We start from the raw sequence: 15,662 nt of genomic DNA, 5'->3' as shown, positions 1-15,662 counted from the left end.
TGGGGATAGCTGAACCTACCTGGGAACATGGATAAATTTATGTATTTGAGGATTTAGTCGAACCCTTGCTTGTGTTAAAGAAATCGGCCTAATAAAATATTTTAAAACATTGTAAAATCCAGGTATAATTCTATGATCCCACCAGGAAAAGATGGTTAGCAAGTATAAGTCTAATATACAAGTTAATTTTATGTAACTCATCATAGCAAAAAAAGTTAAAACTTCTGATTTATGAAGATCAGCTATAAAATTGCTCATTAGTATCGAATTCAGATAAAGTAAACACAATGTTCATTGGCTTCTAATATCAATTGTAGAAGGCAGGTCTTGGTAATCATGCCACACTATTTTAAATTTAAATTTGCCGTTATAAATGTATGAGTGACAAGTAACTTGAAACAACTGTATACTTAATAAATCCTCCTTTGCAAAGATAGGTTACAAATGAAAAGTTTATGTTAAACCAGAATTTATTAGGTTGCTACAGTATGAACTGCTTTTGTCTATAGTAAAATTCTTTTGTAGACTTTGGCAATAGTTTTGTGGTCTAGGATTATGCTTTTCATATTTTCAATAGGAGAATCATCAGTAAACATGTGCCCGAGGCCTAGACATTTATCACTGAAAACCTTAAATTTTTCACTTTAATTGGGCAAGTCAAAAACTCAAACACTTTAATATTTGCTGAAAGAAATCACACTTTCAAATTAAAAATTTCAGTTACCAGCTGACAATTGAATCAAGTAACTCTGTGAGAACCAACAAAAGCTCCATTTGATCTCCTGAGGTTTGAAAAATAGCATTTTTTTTTTTTTTTACAGAATTGGCCACTTACCGCTTGTCCATAATTCCTATATGACACAGATTTGAAACTTGACAACTCAACTATTACCAGAATTACTGCAACAATTGTAACGAGTATGGAGAAGATGTTCATGATCAATGCAGTCATAGCCTGAAAGAGAAACACAGAAGAATTTATTATTTTTAGAATAGTTACCTGGGTTAAAACGTTTGTAGTGCTAAAAACATCATCTCAGTTGCATTTTCCAAAATGTTGGAAGTGTCCGTATGCTTGCCATTAACATAAAATACTTCTCTGGCTTACATAAACCCAATGAATCTGGAGGAAATATTAAAATATCAGGCTGAAAAGAGCCAGTCTTTCACGTGGGTTCAAGAGCATTATTTTTCATAATTTTATGAGTAACTTGGAAGAGAGCCTGTAAGATAATGATTTAGACAAAATTGATTCTACCACTGAAAGAGGACAAGAAAGTAACTGCCTATGGCGATAAAACCAGAAAGGAGTCAATGTTTTAATCCTTCGTTTTATTATTTGGGGAAAAATCTATCAATAGCTTTATATGTAGGTGTCTTAAAGTTGTATAATTACAAGAAAAGAATAGTTTTATGATATCTTTTGATACTAATCATCTTGAGTCTTTTCTTCACACTATCTCTCTACTGTGTCACTGATGGATCTTTGTTTTAAATTAATTCCCTCTTATTCACAGGATTCAAATCTGTTCCCAAAATCGAAATTTCAGGAGATGAAATTTTACAGTAGTGTCTCTATATAAAAACATTAGATTCTAATAAAAATTTTCTTTTTTTTTAGAAGACAAGGAATATCATGTCCATTTCTTTTTTTTAATTTTTTAAAAAGATTTATTTTTATTTTTTTTTATTGGAAAGGCGGATATACAGAGAGGAGAGACAGAGAGGAAGATCTTCCATCCGATGATTCACTCCCCAAGTGAGCTCAACGGCCGATACTATGCCGATCCGAAGCCAGGAGCCTCTTCCGGGTCTCCCACTCGGGTGCTTTCCTGGGCCACAGGCAGGGAGCTGGAAGGGAAGTGGGGCTGCCGGGATTAGAACCGGTGTCCATATGGGATCCCGGGCTTGCAAGGTGAGGACCTTAACCACTGCGCCATCGCGCCGGGCCCTAATAAAAATTTTCAAATCATAAAATTCAGAGAATCTTCAAAATACAGAACACTAAACCATACAAAATTATAGTTATCTCTAAATGAACTAATTATGATTTTTATTAATGTAGTTCGTGTTAATTTATCTGCTCCTACATTCTCACTTAGTTTATTTTACAGGTGGAAAGATTATTGCTTAGTCTCTCATTAAGTCCTATCATTTACCTCTGTGACAAGTGATTTCTAGAGAATCTCCCAACATTTCACCTTACCATGCACTGAGTTGGATGATTTGCTGATCTTATTATGACAGCTCCTGAAATGATAAACTGGACATAAAACCATATTTATGAATACTTGTTGGTAATGCTTGCCAAATTAAACATATGTCTAACAACTTCTTTTAACAAAACGAAAAGTACCAAAGTACAAAAAAATTATAATAGAAGCAGTCAGGATTAATTTTTTGTCATGTAATAACTATGTAAGCCAAATGGTGAGTTATTGAAAGGTAATAAATTTTAAGGGACAATGGTGTATGCAAAACATAGCAGAAACAGACCCAGACCAGGAACCAAGTTTGCTTATGAACGCATTCTACGTAATATGCATATAAGTGCTTGATAATTTGTAATGCTTCCTAGTGAGATGGCACCCTGATTAATTATTGAGTACATATGTAGAGTGAAGAAAGTGGTCTATGAATCTATTCTACATTGTGATGATACAAATTATATGTCTTAACAGCTTCTATTTATGCATTTCTTTTTTAAAAAGAAATTCCATTATTTTGTGTTAAGAAGTCTATTTCCCTGGAAGTGTAGATAAATGCCATATTATTTAAAGGTGGGTCGTACAATTCTTTAGAAATGTTTCTAACTTTTGGAAAAAAAATAGCACTAATACTACACACCACAGGTAGGAAGGCCAAAGATGAAGGCCAAAGATGACGTTACAAATTCTGCAAGGATAACTTCAAACTTATACATTTTGTACTTCATTTTTAGTCAAAGGCTGGGTATTCTAGGGAGGTACATAGTGAAGGCAAGAATTAAATCAGTATATAAAAATGAACCAGTGGACTAAAAATACCTTGTGAATTTTCAACTATAGTGCTAACTAGATTATTAAAGCCTACAGGGTGCCAAATGGCTTCCCAAGTTTATCACCTAAATGAGAAGTTTTACATTGGATTTTATGTAATTAAAATTTTAAGTAATTTATTCTTGGAGTTAAATGTGCTATTTTTTACAATATACACCCCAAACAAACAAACAAAACATGGCTAGATTTTGCCAGACAATACACTGGTTTGTTTTGTTTTCCAAGAAAATGCTCTGACACACAGGAACATAATCGCTTATGAACTAATTATCATTTTGCTTGGATTTGTCTGAAAGTTCACTATTTTCTCCAATTTTTAATTTTATGTAGAGAGGCAGTATCCCTCAGGTGTAACTGTTTTCTGTAGTGATCACTGTCCCTTATAGAGATCACCTTGTCTCCAACAGTCCTCAGACTGTTTCGAGGGTGGGTTAACTGATTCCCTCGGGCCCACTTTCTTCTCTAGCTTTGAATTAAAAAATGTTATATTCTGTCACCTACCGTTCCTTACTGTTGAAGTAACCTCATTCCAGATGAGCTCCATCCATATTCTCTATCTCTTGCCCCGTTTCCCTTCTCTCTCACCTACCCGACCTTATTCATCATTTATTCCTTGATAATGTCAATAAAGACACTTATGATCTTTCTAATACCCTGGACTTGTGGCTGTTTGAAATTTTCTTCTGCACTTTTTAAAACCAACAGCCATTATTGATTACCAATCAAAATAGAAAAGAGGAAGGAGTATGGAAGCGTCTATAACATTCTCTCCTGGAACAGTGTCCACTGACTTGGTCAGCACCCTCCAAAAAAGCTTCCTTTCTGATTGTTTCACTCTGGTCTCTCTTACTCCTCTTGTCTCTGTTTTATCTTTGAAAAGATAAGACGCAGGGCTCTCAAAGAAAGCCCCACCTGTTACTCTTCTAGCAACGCTCTCAAGTATTAAAACACTAAGAATGCTTTTTTTGGTCTTTATTTGAATCTCTAATCTAAGAGTCTCACTTCCATGTTAAATTCTCTCCTTCATTAGCCTAAATTTCATGATCAACCATTACCAACACCCGTTACCCAATGCTTTTGCACCTCGTTTTTATCACATTTGCATTATTAAGCAAAAGTCCTGACTAAATGCAGGCTTCTTCCTGTCACACACCTGGATCCACTGCAAGCAGAACACGGATGACAAAGACACAAACTAGCTAGCAAAATAATTGTGTTCCTGAATGTTAAGTGTCTTTAATAAAATATGAAAATGAAAATCAAACTACTTTTTTTTTTTTAAATGTAATATGTGGACTCTCTTTTCCTAGATGACTGTTTCCTAACTGCTCTTCTGAGCCAATCTCACTTGCTCATTCTCACTTTAGCTCATCATCTTGCTTCCTAATTCACTGTAATATATGATTGAACCTTTTGGAAGAAAACATTCACAAGTTTCCAAACAGCTATTAAAACTTGTCTTTTCTCTCTTGCTTTCCCTTTCCCTTTGATCTGACCTTGAAAGTATTTGTGTTAAAGCTGATCAGCCGGTGTTGTGAAAGGCGCATTTGTATATTACAGGATGATTAGCAGCACGCCTGACTTTTGCCCACTAGTATGTACACCCTAAGTTGTGAAGACTCACAATATTAGCTCCAGATGTTACAAAATGTTCTCTAAGGAGAAAGCTCACCTCCAGTAGAGAACCATTGTCAGAGAAAACGTGTTTATATTCCTAGGTATTTGTGCAATAAAATTCCTTCTCTCTTGCCTGCACCAATTCACGACTCCAGTAATTCTCCTCTCTTTCTGTTCATCTTCTGCCATCAATTATCTTTCTCCCTGAGAGTTTAGTGCCCTCAAAAAAGACTTGATACTATTTTCTTTCTACTCATAGAAACAAATGACAAACTCTCTCCTGACCCAAATGTCCCCAGTTATTACTGCCTTTCTCTATACCATATTACAGTTGTCTATACATGCTGTCTGCGATTTTTCTCATGTTATTTCTTTTTTAAAGAAAGATTTTTTTTTATTGGAAAGTCAGATGTACAGAGAAGAGGAGAGGCAGAGAGGAAGATCTTCCGTCTGCTGATTCATTCCCAAGTGGCCGCAACGGCTGGAGCTGCGCCAATCCGAGGCCAGGAGCTTCTTCTGGGTCTCTCATGCGAATGCAGGGTCTCAAGGCCTTGGGCCATCCTCTACTGCTTTCCCAGGTCATAAGCAGGGAGCTGGATAGGAAGAGGGGCTACCAGGATTAGAACCAGTGCCCACATGGGATCCTGGTGTGTGCAAGGTGAGGACTTTGGCTGCTAGGCTACCATGCCAGGCCCTTTGTGTTATTTCTCAAGATAACTTCAATAAGGTATTTGTTTTGACATTCCATTGAAAATGCTTGTCACCCTCATCACTGAGCTCCATATTGCTAAATCCAATGGCCAATTCTTAGACCTCATCTTATTCGCCAAAACCATTAAATATAGTTGGTCTTTCCCTATTTCCTGCAATACTTTTTCACTTAGCACCTGGGAGGAACATTCTCCAGGTTTTTGCTCTACATAATCGCTCTCTAGAAACCACAGAAAGGTGACTGGAATGAAAAAGTTAGAAGGCTAGTGTGACAAAGAGAAGGTAAAGGGCTTAAATATGAAAACTAACCATGCTGAAGATATTATGGTTAAGACTATTTGTCTTCCATATATCTAGTAGACAATCCACACTATGTTTGGGATTTATTATTATAGCTGTAAATCTTGGAATAACATTTGTCAGTCAAAATGCTTAGTACATTTTTGTTGCAAAGGTATTTGACTATGAATAAATTACCAACATGAAATCTAGTGATATAATTCTCCAGTGCATCTTGTTTAGAAATTCTCTACTTTCTACTATCGATACATTACTTACTGAATGATGAAATTAGTATAAATATGGTCTACCCACCATAACTCCCCATAAAGCACATCCTGCTTTGTAAGTTATAGGTTCATAAGTTCCAAAGACTCCTTTGACTTGTCCCATGTACAAAACCAAAAGGAAATACCACATCAAGACATGAAAGATGCCAATCATAATCTGGATAGCCTGTGAGAAGAGAAGGGTGTTAGTCCTGAGACAATGCAATTTAAAACCACCTCAGCAATCATTAAGTATGCGACATTTAATAAAAGTAAATCATCAATGCACTTAGCTATGTATTTCTTGTACTGATTTAGCTCAAAATTAAGAAGGCCTCAACCAGGAAAGGCTGAGGTTTATAAAACAGGTATCAGTCATACTTTTAGCAATATTTTATTCAATGGTAGGATCTCTTAACAATTCTGTCATAAGAAAGTTGACAAATTGATTCTACCACTGGCTAATTTCCTGACTATCAAATAATGACACTAGATCATACTAAAGGTCCTGAGCACATATAAAGGCTTGTAATTTAGAATGCAGGAAACCAAAGGATCAACAGTTTCTTGTAAATTGCAAATTAATATAATTTATTAAGAATAAATCACTTTTTGAATTTTTCAAAGATTTATCTCTTCCTTCAGGCAATTACTTGGTGTACAACTTTTCATAAACCTTCTAGAGTGAAGAATAATTTAACATGTAAAACCAAAGTATACCCAAGGTGAACTTGTTGACATAGGTCTTTCCACTGGATAGTTATGTTACAGTATGGGAGAATTAGTATTTTTATTTAACTTTAATTTATGGAAAAATAATTATAAAACCAGTACATTTTTCCTGAATTCATATGAGAATTGATTTTTCATATAAAGAATCTCGCTTTTAAATCATCTTTAAAAATGACAGAAGCTATGTCATTTTTCATCTAAACATTAATAATGAGTCATTAAATGTTTTAAAAATTACAGATGTTTGATAGGCAAATATATGAAACAGAAGGCAATTGGTTACTTAGCCTTTTAGATACATTTTAAGAAATTCTTTATTAAAAGAAGTGACCTGTTTTTTTTGTTGATATGCTTTTCATTTTATGAATTTAGTATTAAGGTTTTCCACAGCACTAGATTTTCAAGGATGCTATTATTTTTGGGGTTCTTTGGATTTGAGTGGGAATGATATTATCTACCATACTGTAGCATGTTCTGATTGCTCCGCTGTTATCCCATCATGTAGAAGAAGTGGGCTTGACGAGTCTTTGATAAGACAAAAAGTTGCTCTGCATAAAGTCGAAATATCTAAATAGCCAAACATCAGCATGTGAAAGACGAGCTAGGTTTTCCTCATTTAAATGTTTTTTTAAAAAGAGTCAATGAATGCGTTCCAGGTGAGACTTGTCCTTCCCCGTCCCTAAAAAAAGCTCAAAGGATTATGACATATACATTGATTCCGAGAAGATTTGAAGTTTTATTCTATGTGCAAAGGTCTTATGACCTTGAGGTGTATGATCTTTTCTGAACAGTGAGACAGAAGACTTAGACAGTTTATCTGCATGAAATCTGAATTCAGAGGAAAAATTAGTCAGAGGACAGTGTTTCTTTTTCTTCAGAAGTGAAGGTGCACAATCCTCAAAATTCCTTGTTGTTCTTTCGCCTTTTAAAGATTTATTCATTTTTTATTGGAAAGTCAGATTTACAGAGGGGACAGAAAGATCTGTCCACGAGTTCACTCCCCAATTAGCTGCAATGGCCAGAGCTGAGCTGATCCGAAGCGAGGAGTCAGAAGCTTCCTCCAGGTCTCCCGTGTAGGTGCAGGGTCCCAAGGCTTTGGGCTGTCCTCCACTGCTTTCCCAGGCCACAAGCAGGGAGCTGATGGGAGGTGGAGCAACTGGGACACAAAACAGTGCCCAAATGGGATCCCAACACATTGAAGGTGAGGTTTTAGTGACTAGGTTATTGTGCTGAGCCCAAAATTCCTTGTTCTTCAGAGAGCTAGCCAAGATGCAACTTTCCATGTTTTAACAGAAGAGATACATTTATGAAATTTTTGCATTCATCAGTACAATAATTAATAGATTATGAACCTCTTTCAAAGTGAAAAAACAAAAAAAAACCCCACATTCTTTTTCTTTTATTCTTTCTCTAGGATTTTGTTACCTTTTGTGTATTGGTTTAGTCAGTACATATATCTACGTGTTTTATCTATACACATATTATGGAGGGCATGGGATAACCCCAAATTTGTAAAAGACACATTTAAAAATAAACTTTCACCTTTTAATTAAATGTGCCCTTTTGCAGATCCACGAGTACATTTTAAACTGAAATACTTTATGATGTTGAATTGAGTCAAAGCTTTACTTACTCCTAAAACAAGACTGTCTGCTCTAGAGATTTTTGAACTTCCACATGCACATGCCATACTACCAGCATTTCCTGAAGGTGATTTTTTTCTTCAAACTTTGGTGATATTTTTATTGGCAAACGTCTACAAAACAAAACACATCATTTGGTTTTTCTCAAAAGAAATGATGTTAAGTTTAACTCTTTCCTTATTGTTTGGCAACCACTCTCCCAAACTCAGAAGCAGCTGTTTTCTTCTTTCTATACTTGAATTGGTAGATACATCAACTTGCATTTATTTTTTCTTAGTATCTATCACCAACATATACTGTTTTGTCATGCTATGGGCATTATCTCTAGGCGACCACAGCATCTCTAGATAACAAAATATAAAGAACATCAATGGAACAGTAGTAGAGAATGTTTACTGAAGCTTTTGGTAATTCATGTGCAATTCTTAATCAGTTCAATGTGGCTTAGAATGACAGGTCTGCATTAAAAACGTTTTTAAATTTACCAAAATGTGCGCATATAATTTTTTCTTTATACATACCTGCCATCTTGTTCTTTCTATATGAACATAATCTTCATTTTTTTTCAGACAGCTTATCAAAGTTGCTTCTTTAATACCAAGGGCATCTCTCATTCTCTCATGTTGTATTAAGATAAGAAAAAAACTGAGTAAACTTATTTCTTTTTGACTATAGTACTGTGTAACTGGGGGGAACAATAGCAGGGTGAGGAAGTGAGGGAGGGAAGAGCCTCTATACCCACAAACCTGTATCATGGTAAATAACACAAGTATTTTAAAAAAAAGAACAGACTGGTTACTTGATATCATCAGTTTAAGCAGTGAATAGTGTTGAAAAGCTACATCACACAACTCAAAAATGTGCATGCTGGATATTACTCCAAAAATTTAAAAAACTATGTTTAAAAAACACTTCCTACAAATAATTGTTTCAATATATAATTTTTGAAAAGAAAAAATTATGTACATTTGAGAAACTGTATCCCTCTGTAAATCTCAAATGCATCTTCTATTACGCACATGTTGGAAAGGAATGACTTCACTTGACTCAACTGATTTTAAGTGCTTAATTTTACGTTTTCAGAGAGCAAGAAGTATAAATAGCCTCTTATTTCTCGGAATCTTTTAAACATATTGGTTTATTTCACTCAGTCTTTAGTTTCTAAACTTCTATGTCTCTTGCTCTTTTGAAACATAGAGACAGAAAAAAAAAAAAAACCCAGGTAAGAATACAGAAACAGGTGACAAAAGCTTCAGTTAGGAACTGAAGCAGGAGTGACTACATTTTAGTGCCATCTCCGACAAGTAACAAAGAGTTTGTAGCTCTACAACCAACCAAGATTACCCAGCTGTGATTGAATAGAAAGTCACAGAACTAGACTATATGTGGAGCCATAGCTGTGTCTATGATCGCCACTTTTCACAAAGCAGGAAAGTAATTTAAGAAAGTTGTTTTTACATTCCTAGTTTAACAGCAGAATCACAAAATTACTTGGGGAGGATATTTAAGCATCACTATAATCGCCATCAAGTTTCCAACAAAGCCACTCCAAGTGAAGCATTCATACAGATATCAAATAGAATATATACATTATTATATGTGTATTTTAAATCTTTAGCTTGATGGATTCAGTAAAGCAGTAACTATAATATATTCCTAGAATAATCACTTGGAATTATTTTCTGAAAAGATATCCTATACTTAGTTATTCTTCTCTTTTTTAAGATTTATTTTATTTTTATTTGAAAGTCAGATACAAACAGAGGAAGAGAGACAGAGAGGAAGCTCTTCCATCCATTGATTCACTCCCCAAGTGGCTGCAACGGCCGGAGCTGTGGCCCATCTGAAGTCAGGAGCCCCGAGCCTCTTCCGGGTCTCCCATGCAGGTGCAGGATCCCAAAGCTTTGGGCTGTCCTCGACTGCTTTCCCAGGCTACAAGCTGGATGGGAAGCAAGGACGCTGGGAAATGAACCAGCACCCATATGAGATCCTGGGAGCATGCAAGGTGAGGACTTTAGCCACTAGGCTACTGTGCTGGGCCCTATACTTGTTTAATCTTTTAACCCAATTATACATCCTGTTTTTATAAAAGGACAAAAACGTAAATACTCATTTATAGTTTTTATTTTCTGGGGATTTCCATCACGGACTCAAAAAACAGCTATAGCATGAAGAATCTGGTTCTAGTTCCCAATTTCAGTATCAGACCCGAAACATGCCTTACATGGAAATTCCTAAACAATCAGAGAGTTCCCTGTCTGGAAACTGCTTCTCTAGCTTTAGCAGACACAATCTTTCACCAAATTCAGATTAAAATAAAACAAACACAATTAAGGCATAATTCCTTCAGTAATTACATCCTGTCCGTCCAAACCTCATCCGGGCCAGCCTTCGGACTGTAATAACTCCGGGTGTAACCTTTGGGAAGCACGCTCTGGTTTCTAAATCTGCAGTACCGCGTTTCCCTAACACTCTCTTCACAACCCCCACCTTGGTGTGTCACTTGACTTGATTCTCAGGACTGGATCCAAGGCACTGTCAACTTCCCGGGGGCCATTCTGCATACCGAGGGACACATGGAGGGCGGGAGGCTGGGTGAGACCCTGACTGCACAGGGAGGCCACGCGTCACTGTACTGCGTCTGCAGGCCCTTTGTGGGATCTGAAACTTGCATTTTCCCTGTTGGAGGACGCAGGCAGGTGTTCTGCCCTCTCGGGTCCAGGCCCGAGGCTGCAGGGGTTCCCACACACCCTAACCCAGAGCTCTCTTCTTCAGCACACCTTCTGGGTCCTCACGCCAGACTTGGGCCTGGCTGAAGCGGCAGATTTGGGCTTCGGGTAACTGCCGCCCTCAACGCCAGGTCTCCTCTAGACCCGACAGAACCGCCATCACCGCAGGAGTCAGGAACCCGGCCCCAGCCCAGGAGCTCTTCAACGGCAGCCTCTCCGTGGTCCCAGGGCGCCTGCGCGACCCTTCGCGGAGGGAGGGGCCGCGGATGCGCGTGCGCAGAGCAGCTCGCAGACATGGCGGATTCTCCTCGGGTCCGTGCTGAGGTAGTCGCTTTGACGAGGCCACTGGCGTCACACCTGGAAAGTCAGTCGTTTATCTTTTTTGTCCGGAAAGATTTGGACCAGCTTAGAAGCTGTCGGTATGAAAAAGGCAAGTTAATTACGTCTTTTCAACGTGAGTAATGAAAGAAGGAAAAAAAATAATCTATGAAGGGCGTGTTGAGTAAGATGCCCGAATGGTGTTCTGATCCACGCCGAGATGGATATTCTGTTTGTTGAAGGTAACCAGAAAAATACAAAGTAGCAGGGGTAGCTGCTAGGAGGTGCAGGAGAGGCCAATCTGAGGGGGTGGCCGAGGAAGTGGAAAAACAAAATAAACAAATGTCAAGTGGGCAGAGTATATGATCTGACCAGTGCCACTTACTCATCCTGTGCCGTGGCATTCAAGTGTCTGACTGCTTAGGCACTCTCATGCCCGGAGGTTTAAATTGGTGTTTTAGAAAAACACTCCCTCAACTTGCACTGTAAATGCTCGTGTAGTAAAACATAGCCAATGATTAAAATATTTGGAAAGGTAAACATTTGTTCATTACGATGACATTTTCTAAGTCTTTCTAAACCTTATTCTAAACCATGAGTAGATAACGCTGTCTACCTACTTTTTATGATTCTTTTACAACCCAAATAAACAACCAGAAAAGAGGAAAGGTGTTTTTAGTCTGACAGCTAAGTTCCTTACATTAGGAGTGCAAAGTCCTCAAGAAAATCACTGGTATTTAAAAGTCTGCACGTTTCGTGTTGGTCAGTGTGTCACGGATTTATGCTGAAGTAGCACTTCAGTTTCTGTCAGTGTTGTGTTTCTGTGATGTGTTTGCTTGTGATTGGAGAGGGCTCTGCCAATAGAGAGCATTTTATGTACTACATGTAGAAATTGTTTCGAATGATTGGTCAACATCAAGAGTACAGATGTAGTAGAATCCAAGGAAGAAATAGCCGCTCTGATGAGATGCAACCCTGTTGTAACTCGCTGACAGACAGATCAGTTCTCAGAGAAGTGATACACTTTTTCCTTTAAGTTTTAACCAGTTGCCTCTGGAAATGATCGGATATGTGATCATTTTTTGTGGGACCATAACGTGCAATTCATGTGAAACATGTAACAATGGGGTAAGCTTAACTGCGAGGCAGCACAGTTTCGTAGTACTCCATAGTTCCTGTGATAATACCCACAGATCATTACAATGACACTTATTTTCTCTGTTCCTATCACCTGGGTTTGGAACTCAGAATTAATGTAAGTTTATATTTTACCCTTTGGTTCTTTCTTTCTTTCTTTCTTTCTTTTTTTTAAAGATTTATTTGTTTTTGGACCCGGCGGCGTGGCCTAGCGGCTAATGTCCTCGCCTTGAACGTGCCAGGATCCTATATGGGTGCCGGTTCTAATCCCAGCAGCTCCACTTCTCATCCAGCTCCCTGCTTGTGGCCTGGGAAAGCAGTCGAGGACGGCCCAAAGGCTTGGGACCCTGCACCCCTGTAGGATACCCAGAAGAAGTTCCTGGATCCTGGCTTCGAATTGGCATAGCATCAGTCGTTGCGCTCACTTGGGGAGTGAATCATCGGACGAAAGATTTTCCTCTCTGTCTCTCCTCCTCTCTGTATATCTGACTTTCCAATAAAAAGAAAAAAGATTTATTTGTTTTCATTGGAAAGTCAGACACACAGAGAGAAGGAGACACAGAGAGAAAGATGTACCATGTGCTGATTCACCACCCAAGCAGATGCAAGAGCTTGAGCTGAGCTGACATGAAGCCAGGAGCCTCTTGCAGGTCTCTCAAGAGGGCGCATGGTCCTAAGGCTTTGGGCTGTCCTCTGCTGCATTCCCAGGCCACAAGCAGGGAGCTGGATGGAAGCAAGCCTGCAGGAATTAGAATTGGTGCCTATATGGGATCCTGGACTTTAGCCACTAGTCTAAAGTGCCAGGTCCAAATTTTACCCTTTGATTTTTAAAGATTTATTTTTTTATTATTTTTTTATCGGAAAGGCGGATATACAGAGAGGAGAGACAGAGAGGAAGATCTTCCGTCCGATGATTCACTCCCCAAGTGAGCGCAACAGCCAGTGCTATGCCGGTCCAAAGCCAGGAGCCTCTTCTGGGTCTCCCACGCGGGTGCAGGTTCCCAAAGCCTTGGACCGTCCTCAACTGCTTTCCCGGGCCACAGGCAGGGAGGTGGAAGGGAAGCGGGGCTGCTGGGATTAGAACCGGCGCCCATATGGGATCCCGGGAGTGCAAGGCGAGGACCTTTAACCACTTGCGCCACTGCGCCGGGCCCCTACCTTTGATTTTTAAGAGTACTCTGCAGCCTTCATCCATTGAGGAAGTAAAATGTAGTTTCCTATCCAATATGATTTTATTTTAATTTGCCATTTTAAAAGTATTTATCTATGTGGGTCATCCTGCTAATTTCTCTTGACTTGGGTCCCAGAATATGAAACACATTAAAAGAAAATGTGCTGGAAACATCATGCCTGGTACAATGTTGTTAACGTCATTTGCTAAAAATGATTAGAAGAAGTTTTTTGACTAGAAGCTGTGGCATAATTCTATGTTCAAATTGCTATAATGATGTAACCTAGCCTGACCTGGCTCACTCCTTGCTCTGACACTGGTGGACAGGTACTGTGGCCTAGCCCAGCCAGGTGTGCCTTCCAGCCCCAACTTTTGCTAGTGTCAGCAGGTGGAAGCTTGTGCCGTTTAGTTCAGGCCAGGTTCTCACGTGGAGCTGTGCCTTGTTCTTACTCAGACAAACCCTACGACTTTCCCCTCTAACCACCTGGTCTAGACTTCCTTGCTTACCTGCGAGTCCAGTGCCACAATCTGTGTAAGATCCCAGAAGTCGTTCCTCTTCTGTCAAACAAACCCTCAACTCTCCCACTCCAGTATGTCTGCAGAAATGCATTCCTGTGCAGCCTGTAGCTCCAACCACTAAGGCCAGGTGGTATGTCCTGGCCCAGAGGTCCCCATCTGCCTCACTTTGGGAAGAGAAAAAAAGCAGTTATGGGACATACTGATAGATTAGTTAACATACATTTGTCAATAACCAGGTACAGTATGCCTGCCAGGTAATGGCTGCTTTTCTTCCAGCAGTGTAATTCAAGGTAAACTATGCATTGTCTACAGTCTGGGGAATTCTAATCCCATTCTTTTTCTCTTCAGTTTCCTGTAAGAAATACTTCACATTGTGATTTTCTTGGGATTGTGTAAAGATACTGTTGAAGTTGTGAAGTCTAGGGATCTTTCTTTGGGGTAATTTCTGGCTGTGTGTACTGCTCAGCAGTACCCTTTGTCTTCATTTTCTTCCGGGAATATTGTGATCTTTATTGCTATAGGCAATGTGGCTTTATATGACTACATAAAGTAACCTCTGACCTAGAAGTGTATTCTGCAGAGAGGGAGGAGTAGCGGAATATAAAGTTAAATTATAAATGAAGCTAAAAGTGAAAAGAGATAGGCCCTGTGTTGTGGTGCCACAGGGAAAGCCACGTCTTGCAGTCGTGGCATCCTGTGTGTGAACTGATTCACTTCTTGGTGTGGGCATTTGGGAAGTGAATCAATGGATGAAAGATACCTATCTTTGTCTGTCTCCAACCCTGACTTTCACATAAGTAATTGTTTAAAGTAAAAACAACCAGGCACTACAGGAAAAAAGACAAAAAGCAAAAAAGAAAACTAGCTAGAGAAAGCATGGGAACATTGTGGAGAAAGAAACCTCTGGAATACCATGGATTTGGTAGAATTTAATGAACATCTGATTTTAGGAGTTAAGCCAGGGATTTGAGGAGTGGAGAAAAGAGCAAACAGGTAATTAACAAAGGTAAAAATTGTTGCAGAGGGTAAACTGGATAGAAAAAGTTTTGTTTGATTTAAACACAAGACTCAAGAAAGGCAAACTAAAGTAGTTTTAGGAAAACACTGATATACAACATCTCGCAAACATCTATGTTGTAGCTTAATCATATTTTGAGCAAATTGTTTATATTTCAATCCAGTTTTATTTGTGCATGAAAAACTATACTTGCATTCATACTTAGGTAGAATCTATCTCATTTTATTTTGTTTCCAAGTGGGCCTGTCATAGTATTAGGTCACAAAATATTTGCAAATTACATTTTAAACAAGCCAATAAATGATCACTGAGCTAAAATACAGAATGAAAATACAGTCATGCAGTTCTCAGTGGTGGGAATATGTTTTGAGAAGTGAATCTTTTAGGTGTTGAATTAATGAGTGGTGTTCCTTGTTGGAACACAGCCCCTGCAGGTGAGCACACTAATCAAGGCAAGGAGCAGCCCAGCCCAGGCCAGGTT

The 15,662-nt window shown here is 38.6% G+C and overlaps 1 protein-coding gene across 4 annotated transcripts in view; it reads right to left on the bottom strand.

The window, feature by feature from the left end:
• Positions 1–15,662, bottom strand: part of MS4A13 (membrane spanning 4-domains A13) — a 40,642-nt gene that overhangs the window by 7,527 nt on the left and 17,453 nt on the right. Inside the window, exons 1-6 of one of the 4 annotated variants that reach the window (XM_041004051.1) lie at positions 11,070–11,191; positions 10,780–10,950; positions 8,280–8,402; positions 5,961–6,101; positions 2,207–2,263; positions 836–955 (exon numbers count right to left, since the gene is read on the bottom strand). In XM_041004051.1, the coding sequence (XP_040859985.1) occupies positions 836–955; positions 2,207–2,263; positions 5,961–6,101; positions 8,280–8,336 (375 nt within the window). In that variant the 5' untranslated portion in view covers positions 8,337–8,402; positions 10,780–10,950; positions 11,070–11,191. Of the gene's footprint in view, positions 1–835; positions 956–2,206; positions 2,264–5,960; positions 6,102–8,279; positions 8,403–10,779; positions 10,951–11,069; positions 11,209–15,662 lie in introns of those variants that run through there. The other 3 variants (XM_041004054.1, XM_041004052.1, XM_041004053.1) reach the window with 3 other exon arrangements.

This window comes from Ochotona curzoniae, unplaced genomic scaffold (assembly GCF_017591425.1).
Source record: "Ochotona curzoniae isolate NIBS_2020 unplaced genomic scaffold, NIBS_Ocur_1.0 scaffold_3171, whole genome shotgun sequence".
NCBI classification, from domain to species: Eukaryota; Metazoa; Chordata; class Mammalia; order Lagomorpha; family Ochotonidae; genus Ochotona; species Ochotona curzoniae.
Note: the sequence above shows the minus strand (reverse complement) of the source record. Positions and strands in the feature narration are given on the sequence as shown.